The sequence below is a fragment of the Physeter macrocephalus genome, chromosome 4, assembly GCF_002837175.3.
Source record: "Physeter macrocephalus isolate SW-GA chromosome 4, ASM283717v5, whole genome shotgun sequence".
NCBI lineage: Eukaryota > Metazoa > Chordata > Mammalia > Artiodactyla > Physeteridae > Physeter > Physeter macrocephalus.
In genome coordinates, this window is record NC_041217.1 from 23,963,163 (window position 1) to 23,988,059 (window position 24,897).

General features: G+C 48.7%; 1 protein-coding gene across 1 annotated transcript; it reads left to right on the forward strand.

Moving 5' to 3' along the window:
* The first annotated feature begins 6,104 nt into the window (after positions 1–6,104).
* LOC114486036 (uncharacterized) lies at positions 6,105–12,491 on the forward strand. The gene is made up of 5 exons (XM_055083859.1): positions 6,105–6,116; positions 6,271–6,709; positions 6,868–7,082; positions 8,400–8,530; positions 9,333–12,491. Exons 1-5 carry the CDS (start codon positions 6,105–6,107, stop codon positions 9,763–9,765), a joined length of 1,230 nt encoding a protein of 409 aa, XP_054939834.1. The 3' UTR covers positions 9,766–12,491.
* The last annotated feature ends 12,406 nt before the right edge of the window (positions 12,492–24,897 follow it).

The window sequence follows — 24,897 nt, forward strand, 5'->3', positions numbered from 1 at the left end:
TAAACCTAAATAAAAATCAGTTGCATTCTTGCTAGAATGAATGTTCTTGCTGTCCTTCAGATTTTAACATTAAGCTTGTATAACCTTAAAATACAGTAACTGATTTATTGTTTTGAAGATTAAGTGAAAACGTGAAAACGTGAGGCTTGGCACATAATATTCAATAAATGCTGGGCTAGAATTTTAAATTCCAGTAAAGCAAATCAGCATACATATTGTTTCTTGCAAAGTTGTAGAGAAAAATGCCTCCAACTTCCCATCTTTCTAAGTAGTATGCATTTTCTATCAAAACCCTGCTGAATAGTTATCATTCTTGTGCCATTAAGCATAGGTGTCTAAGTGAAATAGGATTTAGGTAACACCCTTATCAGACAAAGTCAGTTGAATCAGTAAGTACATAACTAGTGGTGAAACCATAGGTACGAGGCATTCTCTTAAAGTCATTATGAGTACTTTTTTCACCACAATCACTAAACGTTCTTTGGAAAGTTCTAGTCAATGAGAAAATGTATTTTTTTTAAAGGAAATTATTTGCAGTATAGCTTCATAGCTGAGTTCCGGCTCTGGGAGTTTCCTGGCTGTCCAGTGGTTAGGACTCCAGGCTTTCACTGCCGTGGCCTTGGTTTGATCCCTGGTCAGGGAAACAAGACCCCGCAAGACCAGCAGTGCGGGGGGGAGTTCAGGTCCACCCGATGCCTTGTTCATTCAGTATTTATGGAGCACCTTCCACGTGCCAGGCACTGTTGAAGGAATACTGAAGTGAACAAAACAAAGTTAAAGTTCTCTGTCCTCATGGAGCTACATTCTAGTGAGGGAAATAGACAAGGATAATCCTTAAAGGATAAAGAAGTAAAATACAGTTGTTCCCCCGAATCCCCTGGGACTGGATCCAGGACCCACCGCAGATACCAAAATCTCGGATGCTCAAGTCCCATAGTTGGCCCCTCCACGGCCGTGGTTACACATCCAGGGAATCAACCACCACTGATCGTGTGGTACTGTAGGATGTATTTAGTGAAAAACATCCGCGTATCCTTGGACCCACAGAGTCCAAACTCGTGCCATTGAACAACACAGGCTTGAACTGTGCAGGTCCACTTATAGGTGGATTTTTTTTCAATAAATATGCAGTGAGCCCTCGATTTCCTCGGGTTCTGCATCTGCAAATACGGAGCACCCACTATAGGACTTGAGCATCGGCAAATTTTGGTATGCGAGGCGGGTGCCGGAACCAATCCCCCACAGACACGGAGGGACGACTGTACATCGTTTATTAGATAGCGGTAGGTGCTAAAGAGAAAAAGTAACATGGATGAAAAGTGTTGTGATACAAGGGAGGTGGGTGTTGGGAGCTAGGCCAGGAAGGCCTCACTGAGGTGTCTTTGGAGTAAAGCCCTAAAGAAAATGAGAGAGCAAGCCACACAGGCCCTACTGGTGGTCCTGCTGGGGGCAAGCCTGGTGCGTTCAGGAACCACAGGGAGACAGGAATGGGTGGAGTGGAAAAAGGGAGCAGAGTAGGAGAGAAATCAGAGACGCAATGGGGACCAGATCCTGCAGGACTTAGAGGTCCTAGTAAGGACACTGAGTGAGAGGAGATGCCTTGGGAAAGTTTTAAGCAGAAGAATAATATGGTGTGACTTAAGTTTTAACAAAATCACTCCAACTGCTGTGTGGAAAATGAGGAGAACAAAGGTAGAGCAAGAAGGAAAACCCCTTAGGAAGCTACTGGCAGTAACCTAAATGTGACATGATATTGTGGCTTGGACTTGAGTGATGGCAGTGGAGGTGGTGAGAAGTGGCATGCTGGCTATTTTTGAAAGGTAGGATGGCTGGGACTTGCTAACGGGTGTGGGCAGGAGAAAGAGAGGAGTTAATGGTACCAAGGTTTTTGGCCTGAGCAACTGCAAGAATGAAGCTGCTATTGCTTGAGACAGGGGAACCTGACGGGGCAGGTTGGAGGGGAATATAAGGAGCTTAGTTATGGACATGTTAAGATTGAGACGCTTATTAGACTTTAGTGGAGATTTCAAGTAGATTGTTGGATACGAGCCTGGGGTTTAAGAGAGAGGTTTGGGCTGGAGACAGAAATTTAGAAGTCATCAGTAAATGTATGGTCTAAAAGCCAAGAAGCTGGATGAGATCACCAAGGGAGTGGGTGTAGATAGAACTTAGAGAAGAGGTCCAAGCACTCAGGGACTCAACATTCAGAGTTTAGGGAGCGAGGGGGCACTCCGAAGGAGGCTGAGACAAGTGGGCAGACAGGAAGAAAGCCAGGTGTCCGTGATGTCTGTAAGCCCGAAGAAGCAAGGACGCCAAGGAAGAGGAGTGGTCTCTGTGACAACACTACTGCTGTGTCAAGAAGAGGGAGGTCTGAGAGTTGACCATTGGATTTGGCAACGTGGAGGTAATTGGTGATCTTGATAAGAACCATGTTGGTGAAACCGAGGGAACAAAATCTGATTAGAGTGGATTCAAGAGCGACCGGGGCTTTAAGCAAAATGATCACATCTTCACATTGTCAATAATGAGACGAACTGACATTATAAACCCCTGATGTAAAACACTAAGGACACAACATTACCCAAAGGTTTACCCCAAATGTTTAATCTGTGTATAATCATGAGGAAACAACCAGCTAAATCCAAAGCGTGAGACATACTACAAAACAACTGGCCTAGACTCTTCAAAAATGTCAATTTCACAAACCAAAACAAGGCTGGGGAACTGTTTCAGATTAAAGGTGATTTAAGAGACATGACAATTAATTGCATGTTAATCAATCCTTCATTGGATCCTGGATTTAAAAAAAAAAGTTAAAAAGAAATTTTGGGGACAGTTGGGCAAATTTCAGTATGGAATATATGTTAAATAATATATCAATTTCAAATTTCTTTGGTGTATGATAATGGTATTAAAGTTATAGAGGAGAATGTACTTGTTCTTCACTCATGCTGAAGGACTGAAGAGTCATAATAGCTGCAGCTTAATCCAAAATACATAGAGGGGAAGGTGGGGGAGGGATAGACTGCGAGTTTGGGGTTAGTAAATGCAAACTATTACATATAGAATGGATGGACAATGATGTCCTACTGTATGGCACAGGGAACTATATTCAATGTCGTGGGATAAACCATAATGGAAAAGAATATTTTAAAAATGTATATATATGTATAACTGAGTCTGCTGTACAGCAGAAATTAACACAACATTGTAAATCAACTATACTTCAATTTTAAAAAGAAAACATGTATAGAGAAAAAGATAAAACAAATATAGTAAAATAACAATTGGTAAATTTACATTGTGCCATTCTTTCAACTTTTCTATAGGCTTAAAATTTTCAAAACAATCAGTTGGAAATGTTTTTTAAAAAGAATTAGAAGAAATGAATTGGTAACTCCAGGAGTTTTGCATAAAATAAAGAGAAATGGAAAGTAAATGAAGAGGAAAGTGGAGCTCAGTGTTTTTGTTTTTTTTTCCTGTAAGATGGGAGAGATAGAATATTTGTTTGCTGTTGTATGTTTTGTACGTTTGTGCTATTGGGGTTGTGAGGATTATATGAATTAAAACATGTCAACTGCTTGGAACGTTCCTGGCACATAGTAAATACTCAATAAATATTCACTGATATGTTTATTATAAAATTGTTATTATTAACAAATAATATTTATCTTGGAAGCCCAAGAGTCTCAATTACAAAATTATTGGTTTTAATGAGATCTCAATAAGATGGTAGGTAATAAAATATACAAAAGTCAATAGTTGTGATCATTTTATAATGTATAAAAACATTGAGTCACTATGTTGTACACCTGAAACTAATGTAATGTTGTAAGTCAATTATACTCCAGTTTTTAAAAAGTCAATATAATTTCTATACATTAATAATTAGTTAAAATTTATAATGAAACTAATTGCTGGTTATAAGATTAACATATGCGTATGTAATATAAAAAAATACTATCTACCATGTCCACTAACCTATAACACATCAAAAAATAGACCTGAGAAATGTGTGGAGAATTATTTAAAGAAAACCCAAACTTTTGTTGAAGGACATAGAAAAGATCTGAATAAAGTAAGAAAGATATATGTTCCTGGATGGAAAGACTCAATACTGTAAAGAATTTAGTTCTTTCCACATTAATCTATACATTGAGACAATCTCAATAAAAATTCTAACAGGATTTTTAATGGAGCTTTACAAATTAATTCTAAAGTTCATTTGGGGGGACTTCCCTGGTGGTGCAGTCGTTAAGAATCCGCCTGCCAATGCAGGGGAATAGGGTCCGAGCCCTGGTCGGGGGAGATCCCGCATGCTGTGGAGCAGCTAAGCCCGTGCGCCACAACTACTGAGCCTGCGCTCTAAAGCCTGTGCTCCGCAACGAGAGAGGCCACCACAACGAGAAGCCCGCGAACCTCAACGAAGACCCAACGCAGCCAAAAATAAATAAATAAATTTATTTTTAAAAAAATCATTGGATAAGGGTGAAACTATTCAATTTTGAAAAAGTAAGATAATTGCACTATTCATGAGGCAGCAGTTGTATTACTATTTCATAACCCCCAAATTAATTTCAGGTTGATTAAAAGACTAAACATCAAAAACAAAATTAATAGAGAAATGAAAGGAAATATTAGAGAATATTTTAATATTCTTCCTCAAAATCTCCACGTCTATAAACCTGTCCCCTAGAAATGCAAAGATAAGCTAGGATGAGCATATGTTTCCCAGCACTGTTTGTAAAGCTGAAAATTTTGAACATCCTAAATGTCCATCAGTACAGGAATAGCTAAATAAAATTTTATGGAGTGATATTAAGAAATACTATGTAGCCGGGACTTCCCTCGTGGTGCAGTGGATAATACTCTGTGCTCCCAATGCAGGGGACCCAGGTTCGATCCCTGGTCAGGGAACTAGATCCCACATGCATGCCGCAACTAAAAAAATTCACATGCCACAACTAAGGAGCCCGCCTGCTGCAACTAAGACCTGGTGCAACCACATAAATAAATAAATATTTTTTAAAAAAAGAAAGAAATACTATATAGCCATTGAAAAGAATGAGGCAGAGAGACCTATACATGCTGACGTGGAAAGGTTTCCAAACTATACTGTTAAATAAAAAAGAAAGCTGTGCAACAAGCGTAGCATTTTTCTTTCTATGAGTCTAACAACAAAAACAGCAACAAAACCGCAAATCACTTGTAAATCGTGTGTGTATGTACACATTATATATACACAGAGACTACATGCATATGCATAGGAAAGGTCTGGAAAGATATGCACCAAACCGCTAACAGTGGTAGCCTAAGGGGAGCAGAGTTTGTGGAATCTTAGATATTCTGGCAGAGGAGCCACTCACGCACAAGCATGGCTTCAGAGCTCCTTACTCAACTTTTTATAGCAACAGGAGGGATTTATTGAGGGCTTGCTATGTGCCAAGCCAAGCACTGTACTAAACACTCTGCTTTATCTCAGTTCTCACAAGGACCTCAGGAAGGAGACTGTTACTACCTCCATTTCAGAGATGGGAGAAGCGAGGCTGAGTATCCTCAACTTCCCATCCCTGCCCAGCCCTAGTGTCTTGGACACATCACTGTGTCTGTGGTTCCCCTTTGCGAGAATCCTTCTGTTTGGACCCCTCCAGGTTGCACCCTTTTGTAGTCGCCTGTGTCTGATTTGCGGGCAGTTTCAGGAGTTAAGTAGGGCAGTACCTTGGCCAATGCCACAACCGTGGGCCGGACACTTAACCTCCGTGAGCCTCAGTTTACCAGTCCAAAAAACAGGGGCCACTGGTGGGACATGAGGTGATTTCATGTGACTTATGAGTGATTTTTTTTTTTTTTTTTGGCCGCGCCGCGGGGCATGTGGGATCTCATTTCCCAGACCAGGGATCGAACTTCCACCCCTTGCAGTTTTTAGCGCAGTCTTAACCACTGGGGAACTCCCATGAGTGAACATTTTAAATATATATATAGTTTATGAACTAGTAAAATAAACATTGTACATCAAACCTGGGATTTCAGATAGTACCTCTTTACATTTTGAGTGGATTAAAAATTATAATAAGTAAATAATAGTACAGGTGGTGCTGGCCAAAATGACGAAAGTGGTAGGAGAGGAGGGGAATTTATGAGAAAAACCATGAAAAAAAATGCTTAGCACAGAGCCAGGACGCACACACAGTGAGTGCTCAATGCACAGATTTAACTGGTTATCATCATCACATTTGGACTTGAAATAAGCAGTTCTGATTCCAAGTGTAGGGGAGCGAGACCGAGTGGGGAGAGAGAGAGGTGGCCAGGACTTCTGTCACCAGCCTCGGGCAACCTCAAGACGTCCCAGGCCCGGGCTTAGCCCCGGTGGGGCCCGACAGCGTGTTGGGGAACTCGGTGGCTTCACGGCCAGCTGAGCCGAGGCGACCGCGCTCCTCCAGACTGGTCAGCAGAGGGCCGCGTATAGGGTCCTTCCTGCACTTCCTGCGCGACTCGCGGCTCTCAGCGCCCGAAGCGGCGCCTGCCAAGGACGGATTCCGGAGGAGCGCTGCCCAGTCTCGGGGAATCGGGTGCGGGAAAGGCTGCCGCTGCCAGCCCGCCCTCGGGAGCAGCCAGCGGGGGACGGGGCACGGACGGGGTCTCGAGAACCGAGCGCTCAGACTCCTCCCTGCCCCTCGCCGCCCACACCCCGTCTACCTCAGGTTGGGAGGTCAGTCCTCCACGCCTTTCGCCTCTCGAGCCCACCCCTTTCGCTTCTTGCCCCTGTTGTTGCTCTAATGAGGGCTTTTCCTTTTCCGCACTTTTCTGAAATCGCCTCCTGACCTGGGCTCTCTCCCTGCGATCTCTCCCTCCCCACCCACTGTCCAGCGCCTGAGGTACCTTCCTACGACGCCAAGCTGATCTTTCCGGCCCTTTCCAACCTAACGCCAGGCCGGTGGGCAGCACTGCCGCCTTCCTCCGCTGTCACTGGAGGCCGCCCCACCCAGACCACGCCCCTCGGAATCCCGACAAGCCCCCTCCGAGACCACGCCCCTCCTAGACCACGCCCCTCCGCGCCGGCTGCTCTTCTGGAGCTCCGGAAGGTGAGCTATCGCTGGGAGTCCCGGCTTTGCAACGCACTCCCCGCCCGCACCCTGAGGAGGGAAGATCCTGGACGCCCCCTGCCGTCCCTGCGAGGGCCACACGCGCCCACGATGAGGCCTGCTTCCCAGACCTCAGCCTCCCCGGGGGGGCAGGGCCCGGGCTCGCTGTCCCCGCAGCTTCTCCCGGCCCTCAGGTTTGGGGCCCCTTTCCCCGACGAGGGGCCGGCGGCCCGCACGGCTCCGAGCTCAGGGCCTCCCCGCCCCCGGCCCGCCCCCGTGGCCATCTGGAGGCCTGCGAGCTGCAGCTGCGGCCCCGAAGACGCCGCACGTCCCGCCGAGCGGTTACACTTGGCGTTTTGGAAAAACAAAGCTGGTTAGTGCTCAGCTGCCTCCAATGAAAACTGTGGATGAAAATGTAACACTTGTGAACGGAGAAGCCATGAGCATGTAAACTGCGTTTATTCTTGCCGCGGCTCGCGGGGAGCAGGAGTTGCGGGCCCCGCCGCGCCCGCAGTCGTCTCCGGCAGCCGCCTCCTTCAGCCCCGCGAAGGTGGGCTTCAGCCTTTAAACCACCTGGACCTGGCTGAAACTGATCGGGAAGCAGGGCTGTCGGAGAAATCGCCAGGACGCCGCAGGCTTCCGAGGCGCAGTCACTGCGCCCCAGCCTCCCCTGGGGCGGAGGAGACCGCTTTCCTGGCTCGCCCGGACCGGCCCGATTCCCAGTGCTCCGGATTAAGTTTTTTTTTTTAACCGGAGCTTCGGTCTTTGATTCAGCCGCCCCGCTGGGAGCTAGGAGAAAGGATGCCCAGGCGGTTCCCAGTCCGGAGAAGGCGAGTCCGTAGGGGACACTCAGGAGAGGGGAGCCAGTGCTGAGAGAAGCGGCGGGGGGGGCGGTCGTCCAGGTTAGCTTTCCCCGTGCCCTCGAGGATGAGCAAGATTTATACAGGTCAGGAGAGGCAACCGGGGAGGCTTTAGGATGGGATTTTACTTAGGAATCAGTCATGTGGGATTGTCGCAAAGTGATCAGTTATGAGGTCAGGGCAAGGCCTGAGGAGCTGCCCCTGGGGGAGAGGGAATCCTCAGTCCTGGAGGAGTCATCTTAGGGACACCAAATGTAGAAGGGTCCTGGGATGGGGGCTGTCTCCCAAGGGTGCCTTAACGGCCCAGCTCAGCTTCTCCCACTTGCTGGGGAGGAGGCCTGGGGCGACCTGGGGAGGGGACCCCAGCACGAATACCACCTTCAACAGAGCTTTGCCTCTGAACCACCCCAGCCCCTGCCCAGAGGTTTTAACAGGACCATTTCCTCCCTCCTCACAGAATCAAGCACTTGGCAATGAGTCTGAGAGAAAGAGCCGGTCAAAACAGTCCTCAGCACAGCAGGGGAATAATTTTCTAAGGAAAAGACACACCAAGAGAGACGATGCCACCTCCACTCCTGGGAATTTCAGGTAGGTGCCACCTGGGATCTCCCCAGAGCCTCCCTCCCTTCCATCTGCGGGTTGAGTGGTGGGGACACTGTGGAAGTCTCCCAGGAGTCTGCTCTTGGGAAATAAAGAACGATGGATTAACCCAAGAGTTCTAGGACCCTGGAACTTAATGTTGAAAATGGTTGACAAACAATTTAAAGGGAGATATTTGGCTTCATATTCAGGATGAAGAGATGTTCTTGAATATCTTCTTCACCATGAGCCAAGCACCATGCTAAGCTTTCATTCTCATGTCGTCAGAGCAACCCTGAGGAATAAGTATTGTTTTCCCTATTTTAGAGATATGGAAACTGAAGCTCAGAGTTATGAAATGACGGGCACCAACCACACAGCTATTGAGGGGCAGAATCAGAATTATAAGACAGGTCTTGACTTCAATCTTGGTATAAGGAGAAATTTAGATAATTAAGAAATGGATGAAACCTTTGTTAGGTTTTGGGAAGCATATAAGGACAAACATGGACCCAGCCACAGGTTTAGTAAGTAGGGTCTTCCAAACGGGAATGACCAACGCGCCCCAACCCCTTGGGTTGCCCGGTGCCATTTCCACTCTGCAGTGCGGGGCAGCACCTCTGCTCTCCCGCTGGCTTGCCTGTAGACCGCACCGGGGAGCAGGGCAGGAGACTGCCAGCCTAGAGGGGGCAAAGGGGACTGACTTCTTCCCGGAGGCTTCCTGTGGGCTTTCCATCTGCTTCCAATTTCTGGGGGCATCACCCCGGTCTCAGTTCTTCAGCCCAGCAATAGCAGTTCTTTCCTGTGGCAGCGGCTCAACCCAGTTTGCAGAGTTTCTCCTACATCCTCATCATGTACCACCGCGACCCCCCACCCCCCTCACATACCAGAGATCTCAGCACTGTTTGGACAACGCCCCCTTCTCAGAAGATTGGGTTCCAGATCCACAGGGCCCTTCTTCCCAGCTCAGAGACGCTAGCACCAGCCAAGCAGTACCCCCTTCTCTGAGGTCTGTGTGTCAGCTCCGGGCCTCTCGTGTGAGTTTCTGTTTTCATCATTCTGACCACATTAATTCTCCCAGCTCTAGAGTGGTGGCTGCTTCCTGCAGTTGCTCCCTTTGTGATACCTTAAAGCTTTCTTTTTACTCAATGTTTACCTACTTAACAGTTCTTTTTTTAAAACTTTATTTTATTGAAGTAGAGTTGATTTACAATGTCATGTTAATGAACAGTTCTTTATATTAAATTTTCTCTGTTAAAAAAAACTACTGTGGCTTCCGTCTCCTCACTGGTCCTTGACTGATACAGAAGTTGGGACCACGATTGGAGTGTTAGGTGTGATAAAAGCAAGAGGGGCCACTCTCGCCCTGATTCCCAGGCCCAGGTGTCGTGGCTGTGGGACAAACAGCGCCACGTGATGGTCTCTGACTCAAAGCATCCTCTTTAGCCTGTGAGACAGAACCCCATCCCTTCAGGGTGGTGACTCCCAACAGGCACCATAACTAGGTCATCAGTCGGTCATCCCACCTTTCTATTAGGTCAGCTGCTTCTGAGTGATAGGGTTTGGATTAAACTGGTTAATTCCACGGGTATCAGCCCTTTGCTGCTCTTCTTCTGACATGAGGTGACTTCTTTGATCCAAAGCAGTGTTGTGTGGAGCCGCGGGACCGTGAACGAGGCACTCCGCCAATCGGTGCATGGGGTTGCTTGCAGAAACACTATAAGCAGGAAAGGCACGTCCGTATCCAGAACGTGTGTATAGCCCATCGGGCACAAATCTCTGCCTCTTCCATTATGGAAAGGGTCCAATGTAATCAACCTGCCGCTAGGTGGCTGGCTGTGCCCCCCAGTATGGCTCAGTGTTGGTATCTGCTTCTGGCTGATTAGACGGTAGTCGGCCAAGTCAGCATTGGTGAGGGGAAGCCCGTGCATAGACTTGGACTCAAACCCTGCCGCCATGGCCACTTGGTTCCATGGGCCCATTGAGCAAGCACTGGGGCAGCTGTGCAAAGAGGCTGACTGACATCCTTAGAACATGCTTTGTTCACCTGATTGGCAAGAGCCTGCTTTTCAGTGAATACCCTGTAGTGAGCAGTTACATGGGGCACAAATATCTTGGCATTCCATGCCCGTTTGGAGAGACACATCCAAGTACTTCTTCCCCAGACCTCCTTGTCACCAACCTTCCAATCATATTCCTTCCACATCCCTGCCAATGAATCCATATAGACCCAGCTTCTGGCCGTCTCTCAGCCCAGACGAAGTGGGCGAAGTGTCTCTTGAGGTCCTGCCCACTAGGAGGATTTTCTTTCATTGTCCTTCAGAGCCACCCTGGCGTGGGCCTGTAGGGTTACGGCTGTCCACTTTCTGTTGGCGCCAGCAGATCGTGTAGAACCTTCTGTAAGCCAGACCTGAATTTTTTCCTTCTCATCCAACTGATCACAAGGAACTTTCTATGAAGTCCTGGGATTAAGGGAAGACAGGCGATGAAGAAAGAGTCTCTGTTACAGGCATCTGAGCCACATGCACACACAACCTACTTGTGTCTTCTGAACCCGCTTGAGCCCAGCCTCTCACGTGCCATTCCATGGGACAAACCAGTGTCGGGTGTTGTACCTGAAAAGCTATCACCACACCCAAGTTCACCTAGATCTTCTCCAGTGTTATCTTCTAGGAGTTTTATAGTTTTACCTTTTATACTTAGGTCTGTGATCCAGTTAGAGGTAGTTTCTGTGAAGGGTATAAGGTCTGTATCCATATTCCCTTTTTTTTAAAAAAATAGATCTTTATTGGAGTATAATTGCTTCACAATACCGTGTAAGTTTCTGTTGCACAACAAAGTGAATCAGCCGTATGCATACACATGTCCCCATATCCCCTCCCTCTTCCGTCTCCCTCCCACCCTCCTCCCACCCCTCTAGGTGGTCACAAAGCACCGAGCTGATCTCCCTGTGCTATGCAGCTGCTTCCCACCAGCCAACTATTTTACATTCCGTAGTGTATATATGTCGATGTTATTCTCACTTCGCCCCAGCTTTGCCCTCCCACCCCATGTCACCAAGTCCATTCTCTATGTCTACCTCTTTATTCCTGCCCTGCAACTAGGTTCATCAGTACCATTATTTTTTTTTTTAGATTCCATATTAGCATAGTATGCATTAGCATACTGTATTTGTTTTTCTCTTTCTGACTTACTTCAGTCTGTATGACAGACTCTAGGTCCATCCACCTCACTACAAATAACTCAGTTTCATTTCTTTTTATGGCTGAGGAATATTCCATTGTATATATGTGCCACATCTCACACTCACTTTTTTGCATGTGGATGTCCTGTTGTTTCAGCACCATTTGTTGAAAAGCAGAATTTTATTTTTTGAATATACATACAGTAAAAATTGACCTTTTTCACAGGGTGTGTGTGTACACTTCTGAGTTTTAACTTATATATAGATTCATGTAACCATCACCACAATCAAGGTACAGAACAGCTCCATCACTCTGCAAGATTCCCTCATGCTCGCCCTTTGTAGTTGAACTGTCTACCCAGCCACTAGCCCCTGGCAGTCACTGATCTGTTCTCCATCCCTATAGTTTTGCCTTTTCCACAATGCCATATAAATTGACTTGAACAATATGTAACCTTCCAACGCTAGCTTCTTTCACTCAGCACAATGCCTTTGAGATTCATCCATGTCATTTCCTGTATCATAGTTTGTTCCTTTTGCTGAGCGGTGTTTCATGGTGTGGATGAACCATTTGTTTATGCATTTGCTCACTGAAGAACATTTGTTTCTAGATTGATGACTTATTAAAGTTGCTATGAACATTTGTGTAGATGTTTTGGGGTGAATATAAGTTTTCATTTCTCTAAAGTAAATACCTAGGAGTGGGTCACTTTATTTTTCAGGTCAGTTTATTAACTCTTTTTTTTTTTCTGTTGGCCGTGTGGCGCGACTTGCGGGATCTTGGTTCCCTGACCAGGGATCGAACCTGTGCCCTCAGCAGTGAAAGCATGGAGTCTTAACCACTGGACCACCACGGAATTCCCTCAGGTCAGTTTTTTAAAAAATATTTATTTATTTATTTATGGCTGTGTTGGGTCTCAGTTGCGGCACATGGGATCTTCGTTGCAGCCCATGGGCCTCTCTCTAGTTGTGGAGCAGGGGCTCAGTAGTTGCTGCGGTGCACGGGCCTAGCTGCCCCATGGCATGTGGAGTCTTAGTTCCCTGACCAGGGATCAAACCCACATCCCCTGCATCGGAAAGAGGATTCTTAACCACTGGACCACCAGGGAAGTCCCAGCCCTCAGATCAGTTTAAATTGGACTTGCTGTTACTGAAGATGGAAAGCATCCTAGAAAGTACACATCCCAGGATCACAGGGTCATGTGCAGTGCCCAGGCACCACATGGTCTCCAATCTTTGGTTATAGGTCCCTGGTGGTATCAGCAGTGACGCCCATGACCCCAGCTCACAAGATCCCTATGGGTCTGGAGGTGCTGTTGCTTCCATGCCTCTTATGAAGTTGTGGTTCTTGGGTGAGGCTGGGCCTCCCACATCTACGATCTGCCTTCCCTGGTGTTACAAGCAGCCAGCTCTCTGAAACACTACCCCCTTCACTGCAGCTGACAGCAACTAGGCTCCATGGAACCTGTGGCAATTTCCGAACATGGTCCACACATTCTTTGACACTCCATCAAAGAGTAGAATCTAATTCCCCTCTACTTGAACCTGGGCCATCCTTGGCAACTCGCTTCTAGTGAATAGAATGTGGCAGAATTGATGCTGCGTGGCTTCTGGGGCTAGATTAGAAGAGGCAATATGCTTCCTTGTGGCTCTCTCCCAGGATGCTTGCTCTTGGAACCCAAGCCGCATGCTGTGAGAAATCCCAATAGCCACATGGAAAGGCCACATGTAGGTGTTTCGCCTTCAGGTCCAAGTGAGGTCCCAGCCAACAGCCAGCATCAACCAGACATGTGACTGAGGCCTCAGTGATTCCAGGCCCCAGCCTTTGAGTCCAGGTCCAAGCTGATGACCAGAACAGAGACAAGCGGTCCCCACCAAACACTGCCCGTGTAGCAGATCTGTGAGCAAAATAAATGGTGTCATTGTGTAATGCTAAGTTTGGGGGCATTATATTATGCAGCAACAGATAACTGGAACAGCAGATAACTTCTTTCCCCGGACTCTCTCCTCTGGGTCTTACTGCTTGTCACCCCTCCCCACCCCCTGGAGCACCCAGCATAATCTCTTCAACATCACCAGCTTTGGGAAAACTAAAGCCAGAAAGGAGAATGTGGTAACTTGCTAGTTATGCCTCAAAATATCTTCTCCCCTTCCTCTAGAGTAATCGAGTTAGGTTAGCACACGTTGCTCCAGCTACAGATGCCATTTCTCAGCATTCCTTGCAGCTGGATGTATCCACTTGATTTAATTCCAGACAATGGAATGTGAGTCGGTGATGTGTGCTACTGCTAAGCCTTGGGCATGTGCTTTTCTAAACTCTCCCCTTTCAATGGGCTGGATCATAGATGGGATGATGTCCCAGCTGCAACCAAACAGATGAGGATAACAGCCTAGGAGATGGAGGAACAACAGCTTAGAGGAAGCCTGGGGCCCTGAATAATCCTGTAGAGCGAGCAGTTTATCCTTCTTGAACCTCAGCTGGCCTCCTCCGCGTTGGCACATGAGAGAGAAGTAAACTTATATCCTGTTTGAATGACTATACTTTGGGGTCTCTTTGTTATAGCAGCTTAGTCTCTACCCAAATAATACTAGAAGTAAGTGTCTCAAGCCCTGTGACCTAACCTTCCCTGAGACAAGGGCACAGAAGGGCGTGGCTACTTTCCTAAAATGGGAATTAAAACACAGGGAGGAAAATCGCAACCAATGCTCAGGAAATTATCCTGCTCTAAGGTCTTCTCTGATGAGTGCCATATAACTGGTCCCAGCAAGGGAGCTATGGGAACCTAGAAGAAGGAGAATTGCCTTCAGATGGAACTATTAGGGAAGACTCCTGCAGAGACAGTGGCATTAAATTGAAGGTAGAATTTGGATAGATGGAAATGGGGTATGGGAAGTTCAGATAAAGGGAAAGTGAGCCAAAAGGTGGAGATAGGAAGATGACATATCTTTCTGGGAGAGATGCAGAAGAGATAGTACGCAGTTTAAAAGTAGAGCTAAATATAAGCCAGTACTTTGGGGCTTAAATTCAACATGGCAAATTCACAGGTTTAGTATCCTAAAAGATTCTTTCCTGTTTCTATTAGAGAACTGTGTGCAAACAAATCTTTACTTGATGAGAAGTTTAAACATAATTACGTCTTTTATATTACATGCATATTTCATTGCTTTCTTAAATCCTTCAAACAACACAGTTCTTGGAAGTATAATTAAACTCTTTAGAACATTACCTCACAAGAGAATGAATGAATCATAAACTTCAGATATTCTTTCTAAATACGTCTTAGTCTGTAACGTCTGCAGTGATACTGAGTGATGCCATGTGAAAGTGGCCTAAGGGAGTGAGGGTGGTGGTACCCAGCTCACTTACTCCTACTCCCCTTCTTCTGGTAACAGACTTTCTGGCCAGAAGAAAGGCATGTCAGCCAGGCCTGGGCCATTGTAGTATACCATTCCCCAGGCCTCAGTGATTAGACCAGTGATGGATATGTGACTAAGCAGTGCCAATCAGAGTTCTTCCTTAGGATTGATGCACAGAGGTAGGTAGAGAGGGATTGGGAGTTATTTTACTCTCAGGACTATTAAGCTGGGGTTTCCCCCAGGGAGGAAGAGAACCCATAGGCAAAGATGAGCAGAGATGAAATATGGACAGAGATCTAACAGTGTTGAGTCCTACTTTCAGTGTCTCTGCAGCTCTTCCTTCAGTCCAATGACTTATTCCCAGGATCCTTCCCAATTATTGAGGGTAAGTTCCCCTTTGAGCTGGATTTCTGTCACTTGCAACCAAGAGTCCTGACACAAGGGTGAACTATATATAAGGGAGGCTACTAGGATCAGCCACTTAATACCTTGGCTCCCCCTCCCTTCTCCCTTTACAGGCAAACTCTGCTAAGAGTTGCCCATCCCTCTCCTCCCCTCCTCTCTTGGAGCCGCTCCAATCAGGCTTTGGGCCCACTGCTCCTCCAAAACTGCTCTTGCCAGCATCACCAGTGAGTGACCTCCTGGTTTGGACCCAGTGTCCACGCTCTGTCCTCATCACTTGACCCTGCAGCAACGTTCTGCCAGATGCTCACTCCCTCCTCCTGGTATCACCCTCTTCTAGGGTCTTCTGGGACACCACACCTGCCTGGTTTTCCTCCTGTCTCTTTGCTCCTTCCCAGGCTTTCTGCCGGTTCCTCCCCATCTTGCTGGCTTTTACATAATGGAGTGCCCTTGGGCTCAGTTAATCCGTGGACCCCTTCTCTTCTCTAACCACATTCCCGCCCTAGATTGAAAGTATCCAATAGAAGTTTAATATCAACCACATGTGTAATTAAAATTTTTCTAGAAGCCATTTTTTAAAAAGTAAAAAAGAAACAGGTAAAACTGATTTTAATAACATCTTATTAACCCATATATCCAAAATAGCATCATTTAAATATGGAATCAATATAAAAATTATTAATGAGACGTTTAACTTTTTGTATTAAATCTTCAAAACAGTGTATATTTGACACAGCATATCTCAATGTGCACCCAAATTTTCATTGCAAGTTCTTGATCTGTATTTAGATTTTATAAACTCTATAGCTGAAAAAGTAGATCTGTATATGCAAGTTGTTCCAAACATATTAAAATTTTTCCAATAATTCAATCAAATATCAGTTTTTAAAATTTAACTAAAATTTAAAATTTAGCTCTTCAGCTGCACAATTTCCACTAATTTCAAGTGCTCAGTAGCCACATACAGCCAGCAGCTACTGCATCAGACAGCACAGAGCTAGATCATCTCAGAAAATTATGGCTCTGAATACCAGCAGATCTTGCTGATGACTTCCCATTTTTATCTCCAGCCTGTACATTTCCTCTGGCACTGCAGACCTGTCTAACCAGTGTCTACTCAACCCTGCACCTGGATGTCTAATAGGCACCTCCAACCTAACCTGTTCAAAACTGTGCTCCAGAGAGGTCCACTCCCACCCACCAAACTAGCAAGGCCAGTTTTCTCCATCTTGGTTAATGACCACTCTTTCTTCCTGTAGCTCAGGCCAAAGCCTTGGTACTCTCCTCGTCCTTTTTCTCTTTCCTACCTCATATCTGGTCAGTCTCCCCATCGAAGTATTTCCAGAATCCCACAACTTCTGGTCATTTCAGCTGCCACCACCTTGGACATGCCCCCTCATGGCTCCTAGATTACTGAAGGGCCTTCTGGCTCTGGTCCTGCCCCTGCAGTCTGTTCCCATTCAGAATGCTGCTTTTAAAAGAAGTCAGACACATCCTCTGCTCAGAACCCTGCAGGGCTCCCATCTCACCCAGAGGAGAAGTGCAGAGTCCTTACAATGGCCCCATAAGGCCCTCCCAGATTGGATCATCCACCCTGACCCCTTCAGCCCCAGCTTCTCCTAGGTGCCTCCCCCTACTCTGCTCCAGCCTCCTGGCTGTTCCTGGAACACTGTAGGCCACCAGATATCTGCGTGGCTGGCTCACTCAGTCCTTTACTCAAAAATCGCTGTTCTCCTACATGTATATTTCATACCCGCTTTCCCTGCCTTTTTGCCTTTAACCCTAATTACTAACACATTCTATATTTCACTTCTGCCGTTCTGTCTCTTCTATTATAATATAAGCTCCAGGAGGGCAGGGACTTTCGTAGGTGTTTGTTTTGCTGCTCTAACCCCGGTGCCTAGAATAGTACCTGGAACCTATCAGGAGCTCAAGAAATATTTTAGATGAATGACTTCCAGTCAGGGAGAAAAGCTGGAGCAAATCCAAGAGCAGTTGCTACCTTGAGAAGCCTGAAGCTGTAACTGGGGAGCAGCGGGGGGTGGGACAGACCACTCCCTCGGTTGAGGTTGGCTCGGGGGTGGGCACTGAAACTTTGCTATCTGCAAGATGGGAGCCGGCGCCGGAAGCTCAGAGTCTTGGGAAAGCGGCGGGTCTGTGATCTCCTCCGGAGAGGCTGGCAGAGAGGGAGAGGCGGGTTGGCTTCCTCCGTCACCACTCCCCCCCGACCCAGGGAAGCCCGGGAGATCCGAATGTCGAAGAACTCTGAGAAAGCAAAACGTGTCATTAAACTCAAGCTGGGGATTTGTGTGGAGGATCCTAAATGACGGCTGCCCCCTCGGAGGAGCGCGGAGGGCGGGCCGGGCTTTGTCCCGGGAGGAGGAGCTGCAGGCTCGGGAAGCGCGCGCGTCACGTGGCCGCCAGTGCGCCGCTCCGCGAAAAGGGGCTGACCGCCGGGCCGTGGGCGGTGAGGCCCGGGAGGGCGGCCGAGGACGCAGAGCGGCGTGCGAACCTTCTCAGTCCTCGGTCCCGCCGGGACAGTGCAGGCCCGAGCTACTGCTCGGAGCCGGAGACGAGGCCTCCGGAGCCCTGGGCAGCTCGGCGCGGGCGCGTGCCCGGGTTCCCCGCCACCGCCAGTACGTCCGCGTTGCCGGCACGCGTCCGGGCCGTGCTCACAAAGGAGATCCTTTCCCGGGCGCCCCGCCGCCCGCGCGCCAGCCGCGGCCCTGGCACCAAGGGGAGGGGCCGCCCGCGAGCCGCTCCAGCTCCAGGCTTCCAGGCTCCCCGGCCGCTTGCCCCGAGCTGCCCTTCATTTATTTATTTTGGTGGAGGAAGGCGGGGTCATCTATCTTGGAGCAGCAAATCTTTCCAGGAAGTTTGTACCTATTAATATTTCAGTTCCTGGCAGCTGCTTTAAGTGCCTGGGGGTGGGGGTGGGGTGGGGGAAGGGCCAAGTTCAAAGCCGCGAGAGAGGGAGCTGCTGAGCGCGGCCGACTGTTCTCGGCAGGCCTGCGGCGGTGGGACCGACGAGGGGCAGTCCCCGCGCCTCCGAGACACGTCCCTCTCCGCCGGAGGCAGGAGCTGCCCGGACCCCCGTGGGGCGCGGGCACGACAGTGGCGGGTGACCTCGGGAGCGTCGCGCTTGGGGGCAATGGGGGGAGAGGCGGGCCCAGAGTCTGCGACCTGAGCGGGGACGCCAGCTCCGGGTTCCCAGAGCGGGGGCGGTGGAGGGAGCGGGGAGGGGCTGCTCAGCCAGCAGATGTCAGCGCGGAGCGGACGCGGGGCGGGGAGGAAGGAAAGGCGGCGCCGGGAGCACCCCGGCTTGGAGGGCGCGTCCCCGCAAGCGAGGGGCCGCCCGCCGGGTCCCTGCGGCTCGGCAGCCGCCTGCGTTCGCGGGGAACCGGTGACGGTGAGGCCCAGAGCCCTGAAGAGGTCGGGACGCCCTTTCTGACCTTGGTCCAGCCACACAGTGCGAGGGCGCTGCTGCAGAAACTTGATCTTTTAAAGCTCGATACTCCTCGCAACCACCCTGCAAGGTTATCGTTATCGCCAGTCTACAGAAAATGGAGCTCAGATAAGTTAAATAACCTCCTCGCGATCGCAGTGCTGCTGCCCCACAGCGAGGTCCCCGATTCTTGACATATCTTGCAAGAAGTGGTCCCTTGGAAGCAAATGCAACGCTGTTCTTCCTATAGTACTGCCCACAGGATCGTCCCCTAAGGGGAACCACGGGAACGAACCTAGAACCTAGACCCCACAGCACCTGGACTTGCCAGCTTTTCAGAATCCCTTTCATTCACCGCAGAAGTGCCTGCTCAGGCTTCCTAGCCAATCACACGTCCGGAACACCAGTCGTTTCGCCAAAGAAAACTTATTTTTAACATCCCTCAGGTGCATATGTAGATGAAGAGATTTGAAGCGGTTGGCATAGCCACCTCTGAAGTGTGGCTCCTGAAAAGGTTACTTCAAATGCTAACAACCCCACGGTAAAAACTGAAGTCCTCACACATAGCAACACGGCACTGCCTTGTCCCCAGTATTGCAAAGTCAGTCGTAGACACTATGGCAGCGTTCCTTCTCAGTATTATCAGCCCCACTCTGCTGACGCACTCTGTCCAGCCCGGCATGGAAGTCACTCACTCCAGGGACAAGACTTGGAAACCCTTGGGCAAGGGGAAGTTTGTCTCAGGCACCTTCTCACTCTAGTCTCCAGGATCCCCTCCTCCTTCCACCCTCTTATCCCCTCCCCAGCTACATGTGTTTCTCCCAGGGGGCCAGAGCCCCACTGGCCTTGGACCAGAGGGGAGGATGTGACAGATTCAGGCATCTTAAGGTAGCACTTGCTGACTAGAAAGCCTTCCCTGACCACGTCTTCTGGGACAAGTACTCATAGGAAACCCCCTGGTGGAGCGTGTAGAGAGCTGGCTGCCACATCTGTCTTGCTGGGATGCCAGCCTTGGTGAAACAATGGAGGAATTCCAGCCTCTGCTGGCTACAGTCAGCAGGGCGTGCTTTTTGGAGGCTTAAGTCCTCAAACATGGCTGCCTCCTGTGAGCTTTCTCTCCCAGCCCTGGGCCATACCCAAAGCACCCTGCTTCTGTTTGCATTCCCACCGCTGAGGTTTTCGTGAGGGAGGGGGGCGCTGTCGGTGAAACAGATGCCCTCTCCCTGGCTTGGGTGGGCTAGCCCTGCCAGCTGCCTTCACTTTTGGCTGCAGAAAGCCTGCCAGGCTGCAGTGTGCAAGGGCCTGAAACAATGACTGGTAGCATCAGCTATTTTAATGCAGAGTTAGGCACACACAATCCTTGCTAAAAATACGTACAAAGGAAAGCCCCAAAGTAGCTAAGCCTATTTTAATACCTTTTATTTTTCTTGGTCCCAGTTCCTTTGTCTTCCCTTGCAACTTGGGAGCTGCATTTCACACACGGCCCACCCTGAGTGTTGTCAGGGCTCCCCCCACCCATGTCCTGTGGAAGTACAGCCCAATCTTGATCATTGGCAGGAACAGTCAGAGGGAACAGAAGGAAGAAAAGGAAGAAGACTCAACGGCCATTCATTTGAGTGCAATTTATATTGTTAAATAAAATGACGGCATGATTTCTGAGGCATGAGAACCACAAAGGAGCTTAGGGGTGATGAGTCCTCTTCCCACTCTGCCCAGCTCCCACGCAGCCCCACGGTGGGGAGAATGGATGTCTGCAAAGCACCTGCCTGAGAAACGGCTAGCGGATGCTGCTCTCCTCTGATGGGAGGAAACAAATTCGAGTGCCTTTGGGCTCCTGTGGGCATCACCGCTTACCTTTTCAGAAGGGAAACAAGGGTGGCAGACACCTTTGTGGGTGTCTACTGTTAAATTACTTAAACAAGGAGGCCGTTAGACTGACTGTGGCTCTAATGCTTTGGGGGCTACCTAGGCAGACCAAAATCTAAGCCTGTAAATGCTTCAAGGTTATGAAATCAGAACTATAAAGACAACTCATCACAAACAGCCAACTAGGCTGTAAGCTACTGCCAAGCAAATGATTTCCTTTTTTCGCTTCCACAAATAAGTCTTTCTTTCTGTCTTTCCGCAGCTCCTGGAGGAGTGCTCCTAACCACTTCCAGTTTAACCCTGCCCACTTCAAATGGGTTTTTGCTCAAACAAACTTACAATTTTCAATATGTCTCAGTTGATTTCTTAACGCTGCCTGGATTGGAATCAATGAGACCCCTCTTTTCCCTGGGAACTGGTCCTCATCCCTGTGGGCTCAAGGAGGTAGTTCCTACCTGCTATGACGTTACAAATTTTCTCTACCCGCCCCCCACCCCGACCCCTGCACCTCTCTCACAGGTGATAGGATCGGGGTAGACACCTGGCCCGATCAGGCTCTTCCCTGGAAATTGGAACAGAGAGAAAGGGAGGGAAGGAGACAGATGAAGCCCAACATCTGGGCCCCCTCAGTGAATTTCTAGTGACTCCTTTTTTTCAGATTACAGGGCACACTTATCTGTTTCTTTGCATATCCTGTATTTTTTTTTTTTTATTGACAAGTGGCTATTGGAGGTCATATATTGTAGCGGCTCTGGACTTGGACCCCACCCCACCCCTGCTGCCCGCCCTTGTTACTGCTGGGTGTGTTTGTTTATGGGCTTGCTCGACCAGTTCTGTGGAGTCTGTCTCCCCGCAGTGTGCAGCTACTGCTCTCTCTACTCCGTTTTTTCTTCTTGTTTTTTTTTTTAATTTTCCTGCTGCCCGCCCTTGTTACTGCTGGGTGTGTTTGTTTATGGGCTTGCTCGGACCAGTTCTGTGGAGTCTGTCTCCCCGCAGTGTGCAGCTACTGCTCTCTCTACTCCGTTTTTTCTTCTTGTTTTTTTTTTTTTAATTTTTTTTACATTTTTAACATCTTTATTGGAGTATAATTGCTTTACAATGGTGTGTTGGTTTCTGCTTTATAACAAAGTGAATCAGCTATACGTATACATATATCCCCATATCTCCTCCCTCTTGCGTCTCCCTCCCATCCTCCCTATCCCACCACTCCAGGTGGTAACAAAGCACCGAGCTGATCTCCCTGTGCTATGCGGCTGCTTCCTACTAGCTATCTGTTTTACACTTGGTAGTGCATATATGTCCATGACACTCTCTCACTTCGTCCCAGCTTATCTTTCCCCCTCCCCGTGTCCTCAAGTCCATTCTCTACATCTGCGTCTTTATTCCTGTCCTGCCCCTAGATCGTTTTGCTGTTTAATCTGGCCTGTCTAGAGGCTGTCCCTGTGAGCCAGTGATTGGTCAGAGGTTATGCCCACACTTTTTTTTTTTTTAATTTTTTAATTAATTAATTTATTTTTGGCTGTGTTGGGTCTTCGTTTCTGTGTAAGGGCTTTCTCTAGTTGCGGCGAGCGGAGGCCACTCTTCATCGCGGTACGCGGGCCTCTCACTATCGCAGCCTCTCCTGTTCCGGAGCACAGGCTCCAGACGCGCAGCCTCGGTAGTTGTGGTGCACGGGCTTAGTTGCTCCGCGGCTTGTGGGATCTTCCCAGACCAGGGCTCGAACCCGTGTCCCCTGCATTGGCAGGCAGATTCTCAACCACTGCGCCACCAGGGAAGCCCTGCCCACACTTTTTGAGCCAGTAAGGCTTCCACCCTTTGCCGATGGATCTGTGTGTAGGTCAGGGGAATGCATTCAAAGTTCAGGCAGCTGTGCAAGTTTGACCCCGCCTTCACTTTCTGCCGGGCCCTTTTGTGTCTCTTCCACATGCGTGCAAGGCATGCATTCAGCCAAGGATGTGTGGAGAGCCAGGGCTGTCTCAGGTCTCTCTGGAGTGGTGCAGCCTTGGGCCTGCAGGCAGCCTCCAGACCACGCAGGATGTGAGGAGGACTACACACTGATGAGAAGAGCCCTCCTTGTTCTCTCCTCCAGGGGCCAGAGTGTGAGGTCACTGGTCACCAGTGTTAGGTCCCTTATTGCCATGACCAAGAAGGATGCCTGTGTTCGGACCTCAGGCACAGCCCAGAGGCCTGAGCTCCACTGCCGAGGTACTGAGGGGACAGCTGGGGTCTTCCTGCCCTCACAGAAAAGTGAAGACTTCTGCCCCAAGCCAATTCTACATGGCCTTCTCACTTCTCCTCCCCTTCACCAGTAAGCGGGTCAGGCCTGGGGGAAAGAGACCACAAGATATGGTTCTCAGGCACCAGAAACCCAGGGCTCAGGTGGGGAAGGGAGCCGGGTAAGTGACTAGCTCTAGGACAGTCCCCTAGGTGTCCTAACCGAGGGGGGCAGGAGCTTGATTGGGAGCAGAGGGGGAGCGGGGTGGGAGTGTGGGTGGGCGGACCCCGTGGCAGAGTGTGGGTGGGGGACACTGGGCCTTGAAGGATGAGGGAGCGCCTGGCTTCCCTTGCTTCTGTCTCCCCCTCTCGCTGCCCCTGCTTTCTGTATGCCCCCCACATTCCAGCCACCACCAATGAACCCTGCCTGGATCATCACACTTTGGTCCTTTCATTGGTGGATTTTCTAAGATTTGTATTGTTAAAAGATAAACTGAGACACATTAAAAATGTTAAGTTATTTGAGCAAAAATCAATTCAAATTGGGCAGCATCCAGTCTCACAGAGGAGCTGTACAAAAGGGAAGACTTTTATAGAAGGGAACAGGAACAGTTATACGAGGCCAAAAAGCAGGTTGGCTATGGCAAGGTCACTTTTAGGGAATGGCAGGGCTCTGCCAGGCAGATGACCTCACTAGTGCTGACTGGTTGTTTCCTGATGGACTGGTTTAAGATTCCATTTCTGGGAGAGCCGAAACTGTAATTAAGTCTCGGATTGGTGACATAGGGCCTAGCATAAGTAACTCCATGTGGGGCTGTTGCCTTACTTTTTTTCACAATATGTTACTCTTTTGTGATTTATTTATTTTTTGTTTTTGTTATGCCTCACTTTTTTTTTTTTTTTTTTTTGGCCGCATTGGGTCTTAGTTGTGGCACGTGGGATCTTCATTGAGGCATGCGGGATCTTTTGTTGAGGCGCGCGGGCTCTTTGTCATGGTGCACGGGCTCTCTAGTTGTGGCATGTGGGTCTTCTCTTCTCTAGTTGTGGCGCACAGGCTCCAGGATGCGTGGGCTCTGTAGTTGTGGCTCGCGGGTTCCAGAGCGCATGGGCCCTGTAGTTTGCGGCACGTGGGCTCTAGTTGAGGTGCGCACGAGCTCAGTAGTTGTGGCATGTGGGCTTAGTTGCCCCGTGGGCCTAGTTGCCCCGCGGCATGTGGGATCTTAGTTCCCTGACCAGGGATCGAACCTGTGTCCCCTGCGTTGGAAGGCGGATTCTTTACCACTGGACCACCAGGGAAGTCCCTATGCCTCACTTTTTATAAATATTTGACTTATTTACTTGTCAGGTAGATGATACATTCACATAGTTCAAAATTCAAAAGGCACGAAAAAGGTATTCAGGGACAAACCCCCTCCATTCCCAGGCCCCAGCAACCCTGCTCCTGTCTGTAAAGGCAGACTCAGCTCTGTGTTCCAGCTGAAAGGTTTCAGCTCCGAGCTACACGACAAACATTTCCCTGCCAGCGGGACTATGGGTCCACCTGTCAGGAGCACCTCCAGTCCCAGCCCTGGAGGCAGGAATGTCTTGACTGTAGCAGGACTTGATGCCTTGTTCGTCAAGAACCCAGTGCCTGTTTGTGGAAGGGATGGACAGACAGGGGATCAACATTATTTAATATTCAGCTACCACATATTAGGGGCCTGCTGCATAGTGTTCACATGTCTTATTTCTAATTCTTTCAAAACTCTGTGAGGTACATCTGTGATCTTTATTTTACAGATAAGGGAACTGAGGCTCAGAACACTCAAGAACACTCAGCTTATAAGTGGCTTTATTGGTTTTATACTGCTGGATAATAAATTATCCTAAAGCTCAGTGGCTTTGAAACAATGCACATTTATTGCCACT